This window comes from Lactuca sativa, chromosome 1, assembly GCF_002870075.4.
Source record: "Lactuca sativa cultivar Salinas chromosome 1, Lsat_Salinas_v11, whole genome shotgun sequence".
In the NCBI taxonomy this organism is placed as follows: Eukaryota; Viridiplantae; Streptophyta; class Magnoliopsida; order Asterales; family Asteraceae; genus Lactuca; species Lactuca sativa.
Window position 1 is genome coordinate 6,104,946 of NC_056623.2, and position 24,189 is coordinate 6,129,134.

Sequence of the window (24,189 nt, forward strand, 5' to 3'; positions counted from 1 at the left end):
CCAACTTGATAATCCATGGAGCCTCTTAGCCCACTATACAAGATATGGATGATTTACATAATCAACCCATATATTTAATTAGTTATCCTTTGATCACTTAATTAATTCCAAATTAATTCTTTGATCAAACTAATCAAATAATATTATTAATATATTAGAACTTATAATATATTAATAATCTCCAAGTGTTATTTCTCTCATTTAGTCTATCCAATTGCATGGTGCCATGCAACCCAAATGGACCATGCCGGGTCGGGTCAAGTACAAGCCCGAAATAGTTATGGACTTAGACACCTTATCTGTATTGTATATGTGTGCTAGCTGTATTGTGTGTTCTTTCTATGTCTAGCCTGTATGTTTGCTTCTCGTCATAGTGTTTATTGTTTGTTTCTCGTCATAGTGTCTATTGTTTGTTTCTCGTCATAGTGTCTATTGTTTATATACCCTTGCTACCCAAGGGCATTGTATCTCTTGACTCATGTATGAATTGACTCATTGTAGGTTTCATTGTTCTAGTAATAGTATTAGTATCTTCTTAAACTACTCCTATAGTAGTTTACTAGTAATGTATGATCATGTTTGTGTACCCTTGCTACCCAAAGGTATAGCACTGATTGAAGGAACTTTTATGACTATATATGTATACATGATATATAACTAATATTTAAACAATCTTCGGACGGATAACCGATGCCCTAAAGCCACATCCAAACAAGGAAAAGGAAATTAAAACGAGCTGGTCTTCCTAAGTATTTTAAACATTGCTTATATAACTATATATACATAGACATGCATTTGACAATATATAAGTATGAAAGAGGTTAAGTAGAAGTATTTGATAAGTAAAAGACTTCGTAAAACAGTTTGGGAGTATAGCAGTTTGGTAAACAGTTTGAACAGTAAGGAAAACCACTGGTGTTGTAGTTATTAATCACATGTGATTGATGTAATAACTACAAGTATTTAACTCGTATACCCCCCCCCCTAAAAGCATTTAAAAAACATTTAAACCGTTGATTAAGGGGTATGAACTCACCTGTAGTGAGTGTTTTGGATGAAAGTGTCGGATAGGCTGCTAAGTGTCAAGTTGAGACTTGAACACACACGCGGATCCTAGTTAACATATAATATCACATATATGAATCCAATTAGTGTTTAAAATAACTGATTATTGAATTGGGACCACCTTAGGGACTAGTAAACACTTATATTGAAGTGTTACAACCATATATGATTGTATGAAGGGGGTATATGGCTTCACAAAGGAGTGTATGGCCAAAATACACACTATATGTGTGTGTGCGGCCAGGTGTGCGACCCTACATGGCGTGTGCGGTTGGGTGTGCGGCCATACATGGTGTGTGCGACCGTACACCTAGTGTTCTTGGCTAAAGATGCTACCTTTTATGAAGATCCTCAAGGAGATCTGGATGATACTTGAGAGGATTTCGGGTCCTAGCTTTGAAGAAGTGTAGAATGTGTTCAAAAATGACTAAGTCTTGAATATATAGGGGGAGTGTGTGCGGTTGGGATGGGTGTGTGGCTGCACACTCTTGTGTGCGGCCGCACACACCTTGTGTTGGTGTGATTGGCTCAAATGCAAGGCGATGCACCCACAATACTTATCCCACGATTCCTACCCTGCTTATACTAAGCTTTAGACACTCTATTTGACTCCAAACATTGCTAGAAAATAGCAAAAATTAGTTTAACTTTGATAAGAAATGAAGAATGTAAGCTAGAAATTTTCGGGTTGCCACATAGTGGGGGTGAGGCGGGATTGAAAAAATTGTTGGAATATGAAATTTGTGGTGAGTTTTAGGAGTTTAGAAGGTTCATGTATCCCTCATATCCCACAAAACCTAATGGAATGGATGTGTTTGTCTTCGGAGGAGGGGTATTCAGGTTTTGATCCAAAGTGTTTTTTTTTTTTTTTTTTTTTTTTTTTTGAATAAAATAGAGATAGATATAGAGGAATAGAAGTGTAATAAAATGAGATATATGTATCGATATAGTTAAATTAAATTAAGCAGTAATTGTTTTTCCATTTCACCGTCAAACGGTAATATTACCGTTTTTCAACGGAACAAATTGCACAACGGTCACATTTTTTGGCGTTACGACTCGTTACCACGGTAACGCCTAATGGCGTAAAGCGCTTTAATGGGCACCTGGGGCGGTGTTCCCCGTTATTGCGTCGTTAAAGGCGCTTGCCACGTAAGATAACGCGGAACGCGCGTTGCCCACACCCGGCTCTCTTATGTATTTCAAAATGAAATTACAATAAAACTTAATAGGAAATACAATTAAAATTAAAATTGTGATCTCAGCTGGATAACATAAAGCCTAAAAATATATCTTTCACTAACCTTTCAGTTTCAATTTCAAATATTTTCAAACTTTTTCTGATTTTTTTTAGTTTGTTGATTTTAGAGTAAATTACACGAATGGTCCCTATGGTTTGGGGTAATTTACACATTTGATCCCTAACTTATTTTTTTAACTCAGGAGGTCCCTACTATTTGTTTTTGTTACGTGTTTGGTCCCTAATGTTTGTTTTTGTTATGCATTTGGTCTCTGTCTTACCTAAAAAGACTATTATTTAAATAAAGAAAAATGTTGGGGTAGGTAAAGTAAGGTGAAAGGTGTGAGGCTGGTGGTGTGTTTATTTAAATAAATTAAAAAATCAAGGGCAAAATATCATTTTTAGGTAATACATGGACCAAGTACGTAAAAAACAAACAGTAGGGACCTTCTAAGTTAAAAAAAATAAATTAGGGATTAAACGCACAAATTACCGTTAACCATAGAGACCATTCGTGTAATTTACTCTTGATTTTATGATGGTCATGTAAACATGAAGAGGATTAAACATCATCCAACTTTCCTAACTTAAGAAGAAATTTATGATATTTGATTGTTATACGTAGGGGGTATTTGACTTAGCTTTTCAAACCCCAAAAGTCCTTTTTGGAAAAGTTACAAAAAGTCGTAGGGGCTGTTTGACTTAGCTTTTCAAACCCCAAAAATCTTTTTTGGAAAAGTTGCAAAAAGTCGTAGGGGGTGTTTGGTTTAGTTTTTCAAACCCCAAAAGTCTTTTTTGAAAAAGTTACAAAAGTCAGGATTTCCTGATTTTTCCAAAATGTTCATTTTCCTTATATAAAAACTTCAAAAGTAGCTTCTAAAACTAGTTTGCCAAACATCTTTTGGTTTTTTTTTTCTTTTTCAAAAAATACTTTTTTGACTGTGAAAAACTAAACCAGAGTGCCCTGATCATCTCAAATTAAAAGAATTGTGTTAAAATAGGTTTCTTTACAAACAACTGAACCGGATTATATTGTCCGGTCGCCGTTCCGATGTCATTATATTGTGACTGAGACATCTTTACGGGCTTTGCCCTTCTTTTTGGGGCTCAGTCTCGACGAATGTTTTCTGTTCGCAGCAGCCATGGCCAACTTTCCAAGGCATTTCTCGTCAATTCATCTTCCTATTTCCTCAATCTCCTTCACTGCTCAACAACAACAACCTCTCCATCCACCGATCTTCAACCGCATTTCATGGTGGATTACCTCATCGATTCCCTCGGATTCACCAAACAAGAAGCAATCTCCGCCTCTACAAAGGTACGCCACTTAAAGTCCACCCAAAACTCCCAATCCGTCATCGAGTTCCTTAGAAACTACAATTTATCCGAAACTGACATCAAATCCGTAGTTCTCTCTCATCCCCAAATTCTATTACGGAAAGTTGATAAAACCCTAGAACCCAAATTTAAGATTCTTTTTGAAATCGGGTTTTCGGGACCGGATCTGGTAGCTGTCATTAAAAAGGATCCGAATCTTTTAGTTAGAGGTTTACATACATCTATCATACCGGCTATCAATCTTTTAAGAAGAATTTTGGGCAGTAAAGAAAAAATTGTTAAAGCTATAAAACGATCACATTGGCCTTTCTATGGGAAGTTCTTCAGAAGCAATGTGGTATTACTGGAAAAACACGGTGTTTCCATCAAGGACATCGAGAGGGTTATAATTAGGAACCCTAGATTGGTTACTCAGAGCCCTGTGAGGGTAGAAGCGAAACTGCTTGAAGTGGAAAGGGAGTTTGGGATTACCCCACGTTCAAAGATGTTTTCTTATGGGCTTTCTGCTGTTTGTTCCATGAATCAGTTGAATTTGCAGAAGAAGTTTGAGGTGTTTAAGAGTTTCGGGTGGTGTGATTCAGATATCTGTATCATTGCTAAGAGTCAACCGATTTGTTTTACACATTCTGAGGAGAGATTAAGTAAAGGGTTGGATTTCTTCATGAAAGAACTTGGTTACACACCTTCATGGTTGGCCACTCGTGGTAGTCTTTTGATGTATAGTTTGGAGAAAAGGGTGAAACCGAGGTACCAAGTGTATATGGTTTTGAAAGAGAAAGGGGTGAACAAGGAGTTTCATTCCATGTTGTGCTTATCTAATGTAGATTTTGTGAAGCAGGTTGTGGAGCGTCATAAGGAAGAGATCCCTGATCATATGTATGACACTTTTACCAAATTCTTGAATCCATAGTAGAAGAGATCTTATTTTTGAATCTTACAGCTTCAGGTGATTCATTTTGCATTTCTTATAATTGTTGTTCTTTCTTTTCATTTGATTTTGAATATGAGATGATAGCAGTGTTGAATCTTACATTGTTAGGGTTTTTCTTCTTTGATCATGGTATGGGTATAGGTTAACTAAGGAAAATTATTTTAGAAAAGCTGCAATAAGCTTATAATGGAGGTTTCCTTCACAATTGTTTACCATTTTGTGTACCTTAGAGTTCATTGATGAGATTGGGGATAAATGGGTTTAGCTTATGTTTTTCACATTAGCATACTGTAATTGTTGATGATAAACTCGAGATTTAAATCGAGTTATGTCTTGTAAAAATGGTGGAATGTTTCTTTGATAATATTGTTGATGGGAACATCAATATTCGGATATAGATGACTAATAGTTCATCTAATACTGTACGTAATTTAAATATATATCATCTCATCGAATTGATCATGGTCCTTATGTAGAGAAATATGATTTTGAATTTTCTTTTTTGTCAAGAGCTAGAGTATCAATGGTTGCAGAAGTTTCTCACAACTATAGAGATGAAGAAAGTGTGTTGATACGAATAAAATTCAAAGTAAAATAAAATTTGAAAAACAAATGAAAATGATAAATTTTCGGAAAATAACAAAAATAAATTCCAAGTGAAAATCCTGATGTATATCTACTATTTACTACTCAAAAGTATGTGAATATTTTAATTATAGTTCGCAATAAAATCATACTTCTCAAAAGTAATTGACTATTTATTTCATTAATTATAGTTCTCAAAAGGCCGGTAGCTATTTTTGATGATCTTAGGATCATTGGCATGAATCATATTTGGGTACAAGGGGAAGTGGTAACACTCCTAACATTTTGCCACATCAAATTTTAAAATGCCACATCATTTTTGACAATTTGACACCCAACCTTAACATTTGGTAAGGAGTGGTAACACTCCTAGCACTCCATTTTTTATTTTTTTTTGGTTTTTTTTCTAATTTAAGTTAATTACTTTATTTTAATATGGAAATCACAACCAAGATGCCCTAAAATCAAAACCATAAAATCAAATTTTCATAATTGGCTTTCGTACTCTCGTTATGTTATTCAAATAACCTGCATTAATAACCAACAACCAAGATGCCCTAAAATCAAAACCATAACATGAAAAAATTGTAGAAAATTGAAGGAAGAATCGAAACTTTCTATTAATCACAGCACCGTAACATCAATTTCTTTTTTTTTCAAAAGCAACTTAACCAGATCAATTTATTCTTCTTCTTACTTCTCTAAATGGAAAAAATAACAGTAATAAAAAGGAAGTGTTTTTGCCCAATTTGAAGGTGGCTCTTTGTCTAAACTTCAGTGGTATCCACCTATGTTCTTAAGTGATTCTTCTAGCAGGATCCTTTGAAAAAAGTTCTTGTGATTTTGATTTTAATCAAATTGGCATAAAAATAGAGAAAATTTTCAATGTTTAAACACCTGCATACAGAAGACGAGAAGAAGATGAAACCTTGTTCGAATCAGCATCACATCCGCCATTAAACCCCCAATTTCTACAATCGTCGGAATCAACATCAGAAAACCCTCACTTACCAACTGGATAAAAGTTCTTAGTAGATACAATTTTGTTGTCGTCTTCCTCGATATCTTTTGTGAAACCAGGCAAGTCAAGCCGGAGCTCGATGGCTTTGAGGAGGTTAAAAGCATTGTTCTTTTCGGTTTCCGTTGAGAAATTGAAGGATTCAGAGTTTTTTTCCATGGAAGAAGAGTCAGATAAGCCTATGTAATCATGTAACGAAGCTCACCTAACAAACACCAATCAAATTCAACCCTCACCTTCTCTCTCTTCTCGCCATCAATGTAACGAGGCTTCGGTGGCAACCCTCCTAGCGAGAGCTAGGGGGTGGTGTTTCTTGATCGATGGCGAGCGTAGCGAACCCGGTGGCGACCCCCACTCCTCTTAGTCTAATATAACAACATTACTTGTCAACGTAAGCCGGGCTAGTCCCGACCTAATTGTCTATTGACTTAGTCCAATAGAATAATATACTCATACGCCTCCCATCAAGATGGTTTTCTCCAACTAAGGGAAACCATTTTCTCTTATACATTTATCTAATCTGATCGTTGAAATATGTTCACTAGAGCGGGTTTAACGTTTTTTTTTTTCTTTGACGGTAGCTAAGAATCAGGCTTGGAACTCGCTAACGACACTCATCTCATGTCCACGATCTAGATCTAACATCAAGATTTCGATGGTTGGAAGCTAGTTCACATTATTTATTTTTAACACGTCACAAAAAACTAATTTTTCGAGTTTTTTTAGATTGACATGTTTGACAAATCAAAAAATAATTTATAAGTTAGTTAGTTAGTTAGTTAGTTTGTTGTTTGTTTTTTTAAACTATTCCTACTAGCGTTTCAATGAGTTTACCGAGTTTTTACATATTTCAAATTTTATATAATTTTACATATTTCAGCTAGCTTATCATTTAGTTTTCCAAACATTATTTTTATCAACTAACTTTTCAGTTAGACCACTAAACATAACTTAAAACGAAAAGTTGTATTGTACTTCGATGAAGCTTAACATACATACTCTTTATTATATAATGTAATCACTTCATTAACTTCTTAACTACATTTTTATCAAGAAACCAATGAGTAGCTAAACACTAAAAATATTACATATTGGAAAATGCCATGAATGGTTTCCCCAACCAAATAAAGCATAACTATGTTGTTTCAAAATTTTGAGATGACCTAAATGGTAGTTAAAACAACTACCTTTAAACATTGTTTTATAAACTTACTCAATTTTGGGTTATTCACAAGCAAGAATGTGAAATGAAATAGAGGAAATGTAAAGAGAAGATGAATAAGAATCTCCCCCTCCCACCTCAACTACATATCTTTTAACACAATCTCATTAGTCATATCACATAATACAAAAGCTGGTACCTTTCGACATCTCTAGGATAAATGATACGGTGTACCATTCGATCTAAGTTAGGGTGAGTCGAAATCCAATCCAATCCAATCCTTCAAACTATGATATTGATTTTGATTGGAGGTGGATGTCACCTTACCAAAAAAAAAGCAAAATCTTAATTCAATAAGACTTTTAAAAGAGAGACCGTAAAGTTACCTATAGAAGTCAATTCCCAATCCCAATAGTCTTCAACTTTAGAAATAAGAAAAACCATTACGATAAATCTCCATGTCTTCTAATTAAGAGTTTTCATGACCTTGTATTGGATCACAACGTCAAAACCATGACCTAGAGCTTGCATGGTGACAAGAAGCCACCATACACTTCTTATCGGTCTCTAAGGTGTACAAGCTAGATTATGTTGTATCAAACATAATCCATATCTAACTTGAATCTTCTCCGAGCCAAACTTAGCTTTTTGTTGATGATTTTAATATCACCGGTCATTTACTTTAAAAAGAATAAGCATGAGTACCAATGAGACATGACAAGATACATATGTCTAGGAGCATTGACCCTTGCAAACCTATACAGAATTTTAAAGTTAGAATGTAGTGGAAAAACATGTTTAGAAAACAATCAAACACAAATAACTACGATACCATGGTGCAAAACTATAGTGCCGAATGTTAAGTTACCGGAGCAGGGGTGTGAAGTTGTGATGTCAGATGCATGACCCTGCTTACGCAACGAAAATTATGAAAAACGGTTGTACTTTCCTAATGACTGCTAATAACTTCCCAAAACAATTATTTGTTGGTTGTTATCCAAATTCCGGTTGCATAATTATATATACTCATATTTCACTATTTTTGGCTCACACGTGATCGAGCATTCCATATATTCTCTTGTAAGAATATTGATTTCTTTTTAAGCCGCAATAAAAAGTGTTTTTGGTGGATTATCACATGATTAAATTTTATACAACCTATGCATATAACATCGAAATATTAATCACGAAAAATAAACACATACGATCCATTAAATATCCATATTCTTTTACCAACTTTGTGTCCTACCCGGATTTCTTAAGACCTTTATAATAACAGATTCCTTCAGCTATCAGATATTCAGATCAAATTCACTTTAGACTTTAAGGCTGAAATGGACTGTAATCTCAAATTCAACTTAGACTTTAAGGCTGAAATAGACTGTATATGAAATCTGAGGGGTGCAAATGTAATTTTCTTAATTAAATTGCGTCGACGGGCTTCTCCATCCAAGCAAGTTTGAAGGTGAGAAATCAAATATCCCCAATATCTCAATTTTACCATAAAAGCTTCGCGATACAAATCTACGAAGAAGTAAACGATTTCTTCCATCTTAAGTAAGGAAACGAAATTCCACCTTTGATGATGTTATATCTGTAGACGCGTATAATTCGTTCATAGTGGAGTGGGTGTGTGTGTACGACACATAGGACTAGTAAATCATATTTTTTAGTTGATCCTGTTTTCTTTGATAACCCCTTTGCTCTTTTTAATCAGACAATCCAGTGCACACATATAGTTGTAATCGGAAGATCGGGAGGCGAACTCAAGATGTCGATGCTTGATTCTTTCTTCAGCAAGGGGGCGTTCAAGGGTTCAAAATGGTATTTAATTTCTACAGAATTCTCTCGAAACATTATCTGGTTGTTCCATTTTTCAAGTTTTAGTCACTGTTTATATCTGGATTTCTCTTATTCTTGTTGATTTCTATTGAAAATTTATGTGATCATTATTGTTGTACCAAAATCATAGTGTATTTTTCTTTCATGGACGGATGGGATTACATTAACACGACTTAGATCGCTCAAACATTGATTTTTCTTGGATGAGAACGCGAATTTCTATAGTTTTTGGTCTTCTTCTATCTTGATGTTTAAATAACTTTGGTTTCATATTGTTGAATGCAGTAAAACACTTCTGAAACTGACGATCCCACGCATAAAACTGCTGAGGAATCGTAGAGAGATTCATATAAAGCAGATGCGTCGTGACATTGCCAAACTTCTTGAGACTGGTCAAGAAGCCACTGCTCGAATCAGAGTATAACCCCTTTGTTTCTCTGTATTGATATTATTTTTCATTTATGTAGCTGTTTCCATGAGAAGAAAAACATATGATTTGCTTTGTATTTCATATAGTTCATTTTCATGGATCTATGGTACTTTATATGTCTTATTTAGGTGGAGCATATTATAAGGGAAGAAAAAATGATGGCAGCTCAAGAAATCATCGAGTTATTTTGTGAGCTTGTGGTTGTTCGTCTTCCAATTATTGAAACTCAAAAGTATGTTTCATTCTCTCTTAATGATTCAATTTAGATTCTTGGTCATTTTGTTTTTTTCCCCTTTAATTAAGCCTTCTATTGAGAATGCTTTCATGAATTACAAGTATGAAAGTTATGATCTGATGATTTGAATGCCAAAAACAGTTAATAGGTCAGATTTCTTGATGTGCTATCAAGAAATCTTAGTAATATATATACTCTTGTTAATATTATCAATTGCCCTGATTATCTAATTTTATGGAATCTTGTCCTACATACAATACAGGGAATGTCCTCTTGATCTGAAAGAGGCGATTTCAAGTCTCTGTTTTGCTGCTCCAAGATGTGCAGATCTTCCTGAGCTGATCCAAGTTCAGATGGCTTTTGCTGGTAAATATGGCAAAGAATTTGTTATTGCTGCCACTGAACTCCTGCCAGAGTGTGGTGTCAACCGCCAGGTTATAAAACTTAACTTTTTCTTTATTATTTTTAGGGAGTGTTTGACTATTCTAAAATGACATCTACATTGATAAATTGGAGGAATCTTCTAGCTTGAAATCAACGCTTCAAATATTATTTTGATTTCTTGGATTTGATCTAATTTACTATGAAGGGTAATGCTGGACTTATAGTTTGGGATCAATTAAAAAGAAGTGTTGCATTCTTTTTTTGGTTAAATGCAAGAAGTAGCAATGCACTTATAACATTCTACTTTCTTTTCATTCTATAACAAGATTGTAGTTTGAAAATTCCACCAATTATAACAATGCCATCAAAATACAATGCAAGTTTATGATTGTGTAGATTTTTCAAACTACATTGTCCAAATAAGAAAAAAATCGGAAGTACAATGCTCCAGTTGGATAGATCTTTCAATGTATAATGCCTTAATAGGGAATTAGAGAACAAAATGTGCCTGATTGAAGATGGTGGCTAATTACTTTTTTACCCTTTTTTCTTGATTTGATATTGCAGTTGATCGAACACCTATCTGTTCGTGCTCCACCTCCGGATGTAAAGCTCAATCTGTTGAAGGAAATTGCCGAGGAGCATGAGGTTGATTGGGATCCTACTGCTTCTGAAACTGAATTGCTCAAGCCACATGAAGATTTGCTGGTTAGCAGTTTCACTTTCTCAATTAAGTTGTTTTATTTTTTATTTTTCCCGCATTAAGTCAAAAAGGAAAACCCTCCTTTTCTTGACTCAATTTCTAACTTTTACAAATCGACAACTGTCTCAACAATTTTACATTTTTCTTTTTTTTGCAGAATGGCCCCTCACAACTTGCCACTACAAAATTGCCTCTTCCGGAAGAAAAACATGAAGAACCACAAGAACAAACCCATAATGAAGAGTCAGACTCTGATCAGGAATTTGACATTTTAGATTTTCCTGAGGTCCCCAATTCCTCCATACAACCTTCTTCTGCTCTGGAATTCGATTCCAGACCCGAAATGCTTCCGTTTCCAGAGTCCGCATTATCCGATCTCAACAACAACGAATCAGAAACACCGCCGGAATCCCAACATAAGCAGTTTCTTCCGTTCATATCTCCGCCATCAGCCACCACCACAGCGAAAGAAATCAGCCCGTCTCCCGTCACCAAAACCACCATGAATGATGAGTTTCAGACCACTGTACCAAAAGAAACCCGCTCACTTCCAACCACCAAACCCGGTGTCCATGACGATTTACAGGACGTATTGGCCGCTGCTATGGCGGCTGCCGAAAGCGCCGAACGGGCGGCAGCTGCCGCTCGTGCCGCTGCAAGCCTTGCCCATCTCCGAATCAGTGAACTCATGAAGAAACAGAACGAACTCGAGTCCCCTGAGAATCCGTTTTCCGGCGACAACCATCAGCCTCACACACCGGAGGAGAACCGAAATCTCAGCCATCAAGACTCGATTAAAGATGAAAATGAAAATGGAGTTTATGGTTCTTTGAGTTCTCAAGAATCCTTGAGTTCTTCTCATCATCAGCCACAGAGGTTGACATCAATGGAGGATGGGTTTATGTCGTATCCAAATTTGTTTAATTCACGGAGCCCTGGTGAACAATCTTTTGCTGATAGTTCACGTTCTGGTGATGAACGTTGAGAGATGATGTTGTCTTTTCTTGTTCTATCTCAATGTTCTTATACATGCTTCTGTTTTTGGGTTTATTATTATTATTATTTTTTTTTTGTGTAAAGTGACATAGTGTTATGTTTTGGTTGGATGCCATCATCGCATTAAGATAGTCCAGTTGATATTTTGTGGTATGAGATTTATAATGATGAGAAGGATTGATGAATTAATCCTTGATATTCTACAGATTGTCATAAGATCGTTTTGTAACGTTACGTTTTCCCAAAATCAAGACGAAAATTAGTCCTTAAGTTGCTTGCCTCAAAAGCTAGACCCAAACTGAAAAGGAGCTCCAAGTTTCTTCATACCATTTGTGATGGATGATGAATTGGATGACAACGGCAAAGATGAACAATTTAGTGCTCAGGAATTAAAGGCTGGACATGATGCCTTTCTGATAATGAACAATTATGCAATCTCTCTGTTACCACATAAAAAATTGAAGAATCATCAAATAATGAGGATGACATTTCTGATAACGAAGGACTTAGAGAAAGTGTAATGTAGGTTGTCCACCTAGGATTGTAAAATCTTCTACACAAAGGCTACAAGTGAAATGTGGTGGGAACATGAAAAGGTGATAATTGTCCCTTTAAACTTTGGGCTCATAAATGAACAAAGAAAGGCCTCTCCAAATTAAATGACTTGATTAAAATCTTAGTTGCTGTTTGTTTTTTTCTAAAAAATCTCTTCTGGCCTCTTATTGTTGCGCCGCGTAGCACACGCGCAACACTTGATCCTTCCCAGCTGTTTGTTTTTCAGAAGACTTCTGACTTAAAAATTGATGCGCTTGTGCTGCGTGGCGCAACACTAAACCAACTGCTTCAAACCTCTTTACGTCTTACTTTAACTTATTGCAGCAGTCTGCAGACATTAAAAAAACAAACTTTTTTTAAAATGTTGCAGCCGTTTGTTCTACCTCTTCTGCTACAGAGGATTGCAGAGGTGATCCACAGACTTCAGACATTTTCGCTTCGAAAAAACAAACAACACCTTACTTTCATTACCAAGTCGACACATGCTACATTGGTGAATACTATTTGGATTGTCAAACATTACCTTAGAGTGTTGAGTGACAAACCTAGAATGAAGGCTAGAGAGATTAAACAAAGCCAACATTTTTTTTTCTTTTTTGTTAAAGACGATATTTTAAGTTTGGCAAATAAATTTACTAATCAAACTAATGAATTTCGATCTTTGTTATTTCATTTGCTACATCGCCTTTCTACTATCTCACTAAATTAAACGTCCACTTAATTGTTATTTCACTTGCTACATCCTCTTGAGTTAAAATATCCATTATGGTTTTGGTTGCATTCAAATTATTATGATTTTTTTTTAAATGTTGTTCATATATGATTTTTATATATGTTATATGCAAGTTGATAGGAGAAATATGCTTTATTTTGGAATTAAGTTATTACATATTTTTTGTTTATCGGCTAAGCCTTTAGGTATAGTTATTAATAAGAGTATCCTATCTTTAAATATACTTAATGGTGAAAAACAAATTATGTTTGCAATTCGTTTGAATTTATTTGTTTATGAAGCTACAAAGTTGAAGAAGTGTTAACCTGCAATTTATCTCCAACGATGAAAAGATAAAGAATCAAGAGAAGGATGTGAATTGTGATGATATTTTGTCAAATTAGAAAAAAAAATGTTATTGCGAGAACAAGTGAACAATTTTAGAAAAAAATAAAAAATACTCCCTCCGTCCCAAAATTATTGTCTGCAGACAAAAAACACATAGATTAAGAAAACATTAATTACTACTAACTTTATACAATAAGATGACAGTTTTGACATTTCTTTGCATTTAATTTTCCATTAAATGTTTACTTGGTTAAGTAATAATGAGGGGTATTTTGGTAAAAATGTTATTTATTTTTAAAATCGACTATTATTTTGGAACAAACCAAAAAGAAAAGATTGACTATAATTTTGGGATGGAAGGAGTAATAAAATAAAATAATAATAATAATAATAATAATAATAATAATAATAATAATAACAATAACAATAACAATAACAAAATAACAAAAAGAACAAATAACAAAATAACAACACCGTTGACAACTTTTAAAAGTTTAACAACTTTTTCCAAAAAAATACCACCTACTACCAAAAAGTTGTTACTGTGGATAAATTAGAAAAAAAGTATAAATTTGATGATTTTTTGCAGGTTGGCTTTGATAGTTTTTTTTTAATTTTTTAATTTTTTAATTTTTTTTATTATTATTATTTTTTTTAACTGTAAAAACAAGATCTGATGATTTTTTAATTAACCAAACATTATAAATTTGGTTTACCCTTTTATATATATATATATATATATATATATATATATATATATATATATATATATATATATATATATATATATATATATATATATATTCTTATGTTATTTTGTAAGAAGTACTCGATTTTATAAGTTTATTGACATTTTCAGTACAAACAAATATGTTAAAAACGAAAATATAAGAATCATAATTTACTTTTGATTTAGATTAAAGTATATGCACGTCGGCCAAATTCTATAAAATGATTACAATTTAGATTTTTTTTTGTGTAACCATTAATTATTTTTTGTTCAACGACTAGACCTCACAAAACATTACACAACACGAAAACCCGACACGAAATTAGTGGGTTAAGGTCAGAGGTTTCGACACGTTTATGTAAATGGGATGACACGACATGACACGATAATTAAACGGGTAGGGTTAGGGTCAAGACTTTCAACTCGAAGATGACTCGAATATGACTCGTTTAATTATATATTATTAATTATAAATTTTATATTTTTATAAATATATTATATGCTATATATAGACTTGTAGTGGGCCAAACTCAATAATTATAAGTAATATTCAAATTTTTAAAGTTACTTAATTTTAGTCATCCTCACCATATATCCCTTTTGTTTACCAACTTTAACTCTTTTTATTTTTCCTTCTAAACTGATTATAAATTGTCATTCCATCTTATAACTCTAGTGTTTCAGTTTTTCCTTTTTGCCTCCACAACTCCTACTTTCCAACATTTAAAATATTTCAACCCCGATATGACACAATATATTTACAAGGTCTAAACATTAACCCGAAACCTGACACGAAAATAAACGAGTTGACACGACACGACATGATAATTAAACGAGTCAGGTTAAGGTCAAACCCTTTCAACCTGTTTAATGTATTGACACGACACGTTTGCTAGGTCTATCAACAACTGAGACTTTGATTACCGTTTTACAAAACTACTATGTAATTTTTTGAATTTTATAAAAAACATTATATTTTGAAATTTGTGTGGTTAATCATGTATGATGGATTTTGTTATGATTTAACCATTAAACTAAATAAAAACTCGATGTTTTTACTAGATTCTTTACCGAGAAACCCTTACAATGTAAAAAATAAAAAAATAAATAAATAAAAACTAATCTAAATGGTTAAAGCAGAAAAAAAAATCAATCAGTGGTTAAATAAGAAAAAGAAAACAAACTATAATGATGTTTTTGACATTTAGCATGTAAAAATCTAAACAATCATAAATTAGTATGTGCAAAGATGTCAATAGAATCAAACCGAATACGCATAGAATCAACATTTAGTCAAGTTCGGCGTCTAAATGCTTGTTTTCAAATCATAACCATATTTACTATCTGATTAGTAGACCATAAACACATTTTATATCTATGTAGTCAGTTCAAACTTTTCACAAGTTTTCTTCATTTACCACGAATTCATAATAAGTACAATTACTAAAGAATTTATCACTCTCTTGAAAAAATGCATGCAGTTTCTTGATATGTCTGCACACTAAAATACAAACGAGTAGTTGGAATGCTACATGAGAAACTTGCTACCTTTAAAAAAATGGGGAGACTAATATAAAGTTGGCATGAGGAACACGCTGCCTATAAAATATTGGGGAGACTAGATATGTGTGTAATAAAAAATTAATGAAATTTTATGCAAGGGTCATCTTTGCATGACATCAAGAGATATTACGAGACGAACGGTTGAAGCTTTAGCAAAACAACTGAAAGTATGAGAGTCAAGTCCAAGGACCTCGGTGAAATCTTGGGCTACTAACCGTGCTTTATTACTGTTCAATCAAGCCATTGGAATGAAACTTCGTATGAAATCTTGCGGTTGTGGATTAGCTTGGAGACGAGCTTTGTGGGTTTTAGAGGCGTCATTGGGATCTACAGATCCACCAAAGAAGATTTGGGCTTAAAATGTTGAAGACTTGGATGAAGTGCGCTTATGAAGATGAGTCTTGGATTCTTATTTTGGGCTTGGACTATCCACATTTGAAGCTTGAAGATGATTGGCCAAATTTGAATCATGTGAGGTGTGGAGGGGACCAAGGAAATCTTGAGTTGTGGGGTGGTGTAGTGGAGAAACAAAACCAGTAACATGCCAGCATCATTTATGAGGGTAGAGTCTCCGTCGTGCAAATCAGCAAGGGTACCCATGCAACTGCACACTTTTGGGCATTTTGGTCATTTTGCTCACCATTTACCTTGGGGGGTTAGGTTTGGCACCCACAATTCGATTTTCCACCATTAGAGCACCTTGAAGGTGATTTTGGATAGCTTGATCTACATTCTTCACATATTTCTAGTAATTGTTAGTTTCGTTATGCAAAAACACTTTTGTGATTGTTATCTTGCTGCCATGAGTGGCTACTTTCTTTATTTTGGTTAACTTTGGCTAAAACCCTTGGATATTTTTGGGTTTTGAAGGATTCATGCTTGATTGTCATTTATCTTATGTTTATGATTCTAGTTCATATTTCTTATGCTTGTTTAATACTTTGATCATGAGCTTGGTACTTAAATGAACAATTGTTGGTTTATTTCCTTGGTTTAGCATTGAAGCATTGATTTTACTTAGAACCTCCAATGTACCAATACCCTATGTACCCACCACAACAACCTCCCTACAACCAATATCCTAACTACCAACCTTATCCACCACAAATCTACAATCACCAACAATACCCATACCCACCTTACCAACAACCTCCCAATTACATGCAACAATATCCAAATAACCCCAATATACCCAATCCCCCTCAAGAGTTGACATTTAGACAAATAATGGAGACGAATGTTACTCATACACCTCTTGGTACTGTTTATCCCGAAAACCGTCGAGGGATTGAATTGAAGTCGAGTTTCATACATCAACTCACCAAGTTCCATGGTTGGTATAGAGAAGATCTTCAAAGGCATTTGAAGCCCTTTCATATGATATGTGTTAGCATGTTTCCCAAACATGTGACATTGGATGATTTCAAGCTAACCACCTTCCCACTCACCTTGGAAGATAAAGCTAGAGAGTGGCTATTCAACTTACCACCGAGATCTATTCACACATGGGAAAAGTTACTCACAAGCCTTCAATAGCAAGTTCTATCCCACTTCCTGAATATCAAGTCAAAAGAGTGACATTTTGAGGATTCTTCAAGGGGAGAATGTGACTTTTCATGATTTTTGGGAGCGATTCAACAACTTGTGTACAAGTTGTCCTCAACACAACATACCTGAACAACTACTTCTTCAATAATTTATGTGGGTATGAATGAAAAAGATTAGAGGATGATTGATGCTCCAAGTGGCAGTGACATCTTCAACAAGACACCTCAAGAAATAAGATCACTTTTTGGTACCATTTCTCAAAATCAAAGAAACTTTGGGACTGAAAATGACACGAAGAGAGAGTTTCCTACACGTGGTTGGTGATGTTAGCAACACCCACCACTTGGAATCAAAGCTCTTGGATTTGAATAATGTTTTAAGTCAAATGGTGGTGGGAAGTGGTCAACAATTGATGGTTTATGGTATTTGTGCAATGACAGGGCATTATACGGATAAATGTCCCACACTTAGAAGTGAACCGAAGGATGTTAATGCAATGACAGGATATAAAGAACAGCCAATACCTATGGGATTTCAAAACAAATAGAACCCAAATTGGAGGAATAACCCAAACAAACCATACCTACCAAAGGAAAACCCACAAAGTGTTATGATGAGACCCCAATCTTCCCAATACCCATCCTAAAAACCTCCATATCCACAAACATCTTATCCCTCTCCAGATTACCAAAAAACCTAAAAAAACAAGGCCAATCAAGTGGTAACCATCAAATGAGTCTTTAGGAATTTGTTACTTCTCTTGCTTAAAGCCAAACCCAATTTCAACAAGCGACCAAGAACACCTTCTCCAACATTCAAGCACAAATTGGAGACTTGGCCACCGCTCTTAACAACAAGGAACAAAGGGGTAAACGTCCACCTCAAACCAAGAAGAATCCCAATGTGAGTGCAATAACCTTGAAAAATGGAAAAAAAAACTTGGAGAAAGCAACCCCAAAAGTGTTTCAAGAGAGGAAGAAGATGAGGTTATTGTTGTTGAACCTTCGAAGGTGGTAGTTCCTCCAAACGAACCGGTTGCTTCAAACACTGATCAACCCGAATCTTCCACTAAGACCATCAAGATATTGGTCATACCACCACCTTTTCCCTCCCGGTTAGCCCCATCAAAGAAAAATGAAGAAGAAAAAGAGTTTCTTGAGACTTTCCACAAGGTCCAAATCAACATTCCACTATTGGATGCTATTAAGAAAATTCCAAGCTATGCCAAATTTCTCAAGGATTTGTGCACCAACAAGAGGAAGTTCAATGTATCCGGAGTTATCCAAAAGAAGTTACCTCCCAAATGCAAGGATTCGGGACTGTTTGATATCCCTTGTACTATTGGTGATTTGCATGTTGAAAGTGTCATGTTAGATATTGGGGCCTCAATCAATGTCATGCCATATTCGGTTTTTCAATCTCTAAATGTTTGACCTTTAGAAGAAACCGGAGTAATCATTTAACTAGCGGACAAGTCAAGTGTTTTTTCCAATAGCGGTGTTGGAAGATGTACTAGTGCAAGTTAATCAACTTGTCTTTCTGCAGACTTCTATGTCATTGGAAGACCTTTCATGAATACCGCTCACACAATCATTGATGTCCATAAAGGGAAGATCCCTATGGAGTTTGATGGAGAGACTATTGACTTCAACATCTTTGAAGCAATGAGGTGCTCTAGCAACATTTCTCCATTGTATCGGGTTGATCTGATTGAGCCAATAACCCAATAAGTGTTTGATTTATCGCATGGGGATATTTTAAAGATGGTAGTCAAGACAAGCCTTAATTGTGAGAGTTTGAAGAAAACATTACAAATGTATACATTGGACTCTGAAGTTGAAGAGATTGTGAAGAATTTGGAAGTTAACAAGTCAACAAATAAGGATGTCTCTCACTTTGCCTGATCTCATTCTCCAAACAAGATGCCCTTCCCATAATCCACCTAACCACACTTGAATTGAAAGTCTTACCTAGCCACTTGAAGTATGCTTATCTAGGTAAGGACGAAACTCTTCTGGTGATGATCTCTTCTTAAATGAAAGATTTTGAAGAAGACAAATTGGTTGAAGTTTTAAAAGATCACAAAGAGGCCATGGGGTAGACAATAGCGGATATCAAGGGGATTAATTCTAATCTATTCACTCACAAGATCCTCATGGAAGATGATTGTAAGCCTAGGAGGGAAACTAAAAGAAGATTAAATCCTCCGATGATGGAAGTTGTCAAGAAAGAGATAGTCAAGCTCCTTGATGCGGATATGATTCACCCCATTTCTGACTCCAAATGGGTTAGTCCGGTTCATGTGGTTCCCATGAAAATAGGAATCATGGTTGTTGAAAATAACAAGGGGTAATGGTACCCACTCGAGTTCAAAATGGATGGAGGGTGTGCATTGATTATAGAAAGTTGAATTCAAGCACTTGAAAATATAATTTCCCCTTCCTTTAATTGACCAAATACTCAAGAGGTTGGCATGCAAATCACATTATTATTGCCTTGATTGGTACTCGGGTTTTCATCAAATACTCGTTGCCCCTGAAGATCAAGACAAGACGAATTTTAGATGCCCTTTTGGCACGTTTGCCTATAAGCAGATGTTATTTGGAATAGGCAATGCCCCTACCATATTCCAAAAGGGGCATGGTGAGTATCTTCTTCGAGTATGTTGAGAATATAATTGAAGTGTTCATGGATTACTTCACCGTATATAGTAATTCGCTTGATGAATGCTTGGATAACCTCAATTAGATTTTAAAAAGGTGAATTGAGAAGAACTTGGTGACAAAAGACCATTTGAGTCTGAGGACCATTATGACCGACCTATCGATCAAGTGCCACAATACTTTCATGGTTAGCCCTTTGGATCATAGTTCCATCCATAACCTGAGTACCAACAGTTTCCATAACACTATTCAGGACCCGAGCTTCCTCTTGATATATATACAATCAGCTTGCTGCCTTGCGCTTGCAAGGCAATTTGGTGTGGTGAGGAGCAACAGACTCGCACTAACAACTACATGGAGGATCTTCGACATCATTTCTGGCCTGAGGGCGGTTACTGTCCTCGCGGGTCTCCACCACCTTGATCTCGATATGATCCTTCCTTACTCTCATCCTAAGCATTGAGGGCAATGCTTAATTTTAAGCTTGGGGCGAGGTATTCTTATCTTTTATTTTTTTTGCATTTAAGTTTTATATAGTTGCATTTAGAGTCATTCATTTAGGGCAACTATAAAAATTGCATAAAAAATTTCACAAATATTGCATATTTTGTTTTTTTCTTTTCTAATTTTCATCTTTTTTTAGTTGCATTCTAGCTTAGGTCTTCATGCATTTTTGTTCTCTCATTCTTCTCATCCCTAGATGTACCATAACACCGAGTCATATGTATTGAATCATAGATTGGTCCTGGGTCTTGATATGAAATTCCTTGTATTGGACAAATAGGACATGCTATGAGCCTCACAAACCACTTTAAGACTGCTTGTGTGGGGCTAAGATGCAGGTAGCTTGATTTGGTCTAGGTGTAGAGGAACTAGTGAAGTTCTCATCACAGAAAGTGACATTTCAATCATCGGCCGATCATTCAACCCAGACCACAATCCTCCACAGCGTATCATCTCCACTTTTCCTCAAGTCCCGCGACTCCAACTGGTAGCTCACCGGTCAAACTCCTTAGGATCTAAACTCAATTTTCTTCGCAAGGTATAATTTGTCAAAGCTCAACCGACATGGCCCTCTGGCCCCACATATTACCACATCCACTCTCAGAATGAATACCCATTGCTGGATAACTAGTAAGATGGAAACACACTCTGCTACGAATCATGGTACCCGAACCACGTTATCTCCCCTTAACTTGCTATTTAGAACCTCTTGAATTCTCCCTGTTTCGAGTATGGGTCCTCTGCTTCTAGTAGTACAGGCCCATACTACCTGCCACATCTACCCATACTTTCCACATGAATCGTCCCAGATTTCCTAAGTAGCTGCTCAACCTTCTCAATCACAAATCTCGTTACACATGTTCGCTCTCCAGCGAATACTCTCCTCTATCAACGTACTCATTTGACTAAAATCACTCCCTAGGATCTTCCTAGGTGCTCACACTTCTCTTCCATCAGCTGCTGGAGAAATCCTCATGATTCCAGCCATCTACCTCCTGAATATCGTCATATTCAATTAGTAGTTGTCTCCCATCATCAAGAGTTCCACAAAGCACAAAGCAAGCAACATTCGGGCATTGAATAACCTCCATCAACACGTAAAACCACTCGAGCATACAACTCCACTTGTTCTATCCGCAACTCTAAAAGGCATTACCCAACTCAAGAAACCCTACCACTCATAGGTATCTCACTACTCTCTTAGTAGGTTCCTCAAATGCACATCTAGGTATCTCTCATATATTACTCCTCTACTCAAAGCTCTCTCTAAAAGATTCTTTCTAGGTACTCTTACTCAACACATACACAGAGAAAATAGCAGATAATATCAATCCATAACATTTCCTAGGCTAAGGCATCACAAATCAGGCAACTCTAGCCCTAAGATATTAAATACCTAGCCTATCCTCTAGCATGAATCCCTAATATCTCATAACACAAATAAGTAAGGGTATTTTGGGAAATCACCGTTTGGGCTCTGGCTAATTGTACACACTGCTCCAACTCGTTTTTCTCTTAAAACTCATTCTCATTTTGAAAATCATTTCCATTGAATTTTTTTTCTCAAATCCTCAGTTTGAGTCCAGCTACACCCGAAGGTACATCCAAATCCCTCAAACTAAGGCTCTGATACCAACTTGTAACACCGTAAATTTTCAAACAAAATTTTCCTTTTAAAATCATATAATTCTCATTAACACAGTTCACAAAAATCCCAAAGTATCAAATTATTAAAAACACATATCCATTATAAAAACCCAGGATCCTCAAACATAACTCAATCTCGTGTGTACAATCAAGCCGACGCCTTCCCGCGATTATGAGATGTACCTGGAACACATATCACATAACATGGTAAGCACAAAGCTTAGTGAGTTCCCCAAAATACCACACATAACTCATTAGCCTCCCATGGCTATATTCAAATAAGACCCTCCGGTTAATGTGTCTCAGTGGAACCCTCCGGTCCCACAACTCGGGTGGACCCTCCGGTCCTAACTCAGTAAGCTTAGAATAATACATAACAAAAATCACAAAGACATAATTTAGGATATCACAATACTTAATATAAACACATGAGACCCTCTGGTCACACAAAGATTATCACACTAGGTAAGTATAGTGAGAAGACTCACCTTGGATGATGAACAACTCCTATAGATGTTGTTGCTGCACACGGGCCTCTAACACTGAACCAAAACCCACAATTACCCAATGAATATCTAAGACCAAACCTCACTCATTAGGTCTAAAGATAGCTCACTACTCGACCCACAATTAACTCAAGCTCATTGGGCCTACCAAGGCCCAATACTAAATGGTCTCTCCTAAGGCCCAACTCTTAAACTTAAGTCCAAATGGCAAGTCCAACACAAAGGCCCAAGACACACACAATATTTCTATGATCAAAATCTCCAGCACAATAAGCCCAAAATCCAGTCCCAACACTTTAGGCCCAATGAGAGTTTTAGCCCAAAAATCCAACAACAAGGTTTCATGGGGCGTACCTCCCTTGGTACGCTCAACGTATGCATGAATCCAGATCGGGCCATTAGGGACACTTTATCAGTACGCGAGGCGTACTGGATTTCTGCTTGGCGTATGTCCAGACTTTCTTTTTCCCACTCTCTTGGTCTTAACCCGTTATGACCATAGCTATACTCTCAGATCTGGACTCCCTAAAGGCTCATACTCCATAAACTTCATGACTTTAAGCCTTTGCATGGTTGATAAAGTGTGACATCCCCATTTTTCACGACCAGAAAAGACCGATTTGTTTATGCTTTGTTTTAAAATTAGAGTAATCAATTGAAGAAAACTGTAACGTCTGTGTTTCCGGGCTTGCCATTTTTAGCAATGTAATAGTCTAGGTTAACCTTTGTAACCCGTTTTGAAATAATAAGATTGTATTATTTGAGTATTATGTGTTTTGTGCTTAATTGCTTAATTATGTGGTTTGATTAATTAAGAATAAAAATAAGCGTTGAAATTTAAGTGTAAAATAAACTTGATATCTTTGGTTAATGTTGTAGTAGTTGAAACGAGGTTTCCGAATATATATAGAACGCCCAAATCTGACTTCGTATGAGGAAGTTATGATTTATCGAAGTTTCGGCATAGCGGTGTGCAGCCCGAAATACTCGATTTGAGATCGAGCGGTTTTTAGTCGAAACAATCTAAACGAGGATCGAAGGTCTCGTTGTTGGTATCGAAGCGATGAAAAGTTAGGCGAGAATGGACGTCAAACGAAGAAGTTATGAATTTATAACGAAGTTTTTCTGTCCCGGCCTATTAAAAATAAATAATAAAAATAAAATTAAAATTAGCCGACGGAGTCTAAACGAAAGTTGTAGAGCGTAGTCTCACCTTCACGTGGATATAAAGAACGTCGAAAACGGAGTTCGTATGAAGAAGATATGAATTTATGAAGTTTATTAAATATTTTGTATTTAAATTTAATTGAAAAATCCGGTATTATCCGAGGACGAGTCATCGGACTCATCCGAAGTACTCCCCGCGTACATCGAAGATGTCGACACTCGCACTCGAGGACTTCGGATGACGAACACAGTGACGAATTCGGACCAGTATGCCTCGCGTACTCCGAGGCTCCAGCCTCCTATAAATAGGATGCGAG

At 35.8% G+C, this 24,189-nt stretch overlaps 2 protein-coding genes across 6 annotated transcripts; both read left to right on the plus strand.

Annotated features, from left to right (window-relative positions):
- Positions 1-3,328: 3,328 nt before the first annotated feature.
- LOC111909286 (transcription termination factor MTERF5, chloroplastic) lies at positions 3,329-5,036 on the plus strand. 3 transcript variants are annotated; one of them, XM_023905078.3, is made up of 3 exons: positions 3,329-4,390; positions 4,482-4,589; positions 4,716-5,036. In XM_023905078.3, exons 1-2 carry the CDS (start codon positions 3,426-3,428, stop codon positions 4,543-4,545), a joined length of 1,029 nt encoding a protein of 342 aa, XP_023760846.1. In that variant the 5' UTR covers positions 3,329-3,425; the 3' UTR covers positions 4,546-4,589; positions 4,716-5,036. The 3 variants fall into 3 exon arrangements, with proteins under 3 accessions (XP_023760846.1, XP_023760845.1, XP_023760844.1); XM_023905077.3 differs by having other exon boundaries at positions 4,482-4,969; XM_023905076.3 differs by having other exon boundaries at positions 3,330-4,589.
- A 3,702-nt stretch (positions 5,037-8,738) lies between these two features.
- On the plus strand, positions 8,739-12,134 carry LOC111909285 (uncharacterized). 3 transcript variants are annotated; one of them, XM_023905073.3, is made up of 7 exons: positions 8,739-8,896; positions 9,057-9,163; positions 9,467-9,599; positions 9,740-9,843; positions 10,109-10,280; positions 10,798-10,938; positions 11,091-12,134. In XM_023905073.3, the coding sequence occupies exons 2-7, from the start codon at positions 9,111-9,113 to the stop codon at positions 11,916-11,918; spliced, it is 1,431 nt and encodes a 476-aa protein (XP_023760841.2). In that variant the 5' UTR covers positions 8,739-8,896; positions 9,057-9,110; the 3' UTR covers positions 11,919-12,134. The 3 variants fall into 3 exon arrangements, with proteins under 3 accessions (XP_023760841.2, XP_042752239.2, XP_023760842.2); XM_042896305.2 differs by having other exon boundaries at positions 8,786-8,804; XM_023905074.2 differs by lacking the exon at positions 8,739-8,896 and adding an exon at positions 8,950-8,968.
- The last annotated feature ends 12,055 nt before the right edge of the window (positions 12,135-24,189 follow it).

Excerpts from the sequence above, each read along its gene's own strand:
- LOC111909286 (XM_023905076.3), top strand. The coding sequence starts at position 3,426 with ATGTTTTCTGTTCGCAGCAGCCATGGCCAACTTTCCAAGGCATTTCTC.
- LOC111909285 (XM_023905073.3), top strand. The coding sequence starts at position 9,111 with ATGTCGATGCTTGATTCTTTCTTCAGCAAGGGGGCGTTCAAGGGTTCA. Across the intron at positions 9,164-9,466 it reads GCGTTCAAGGGTTCAAAATG|TAAAACACTTCTGAAACTGA; the intron begins GTATTTAATTTC and ends TGTTGAATGCAG. Across the intron at positions 9,844-10,108 it reads CCAATTATTGAAACTCAAAA|GGAATGTCCTCTTGATCTGA; the intron begins GTATGTTTCATT and ends CATACAATACAG.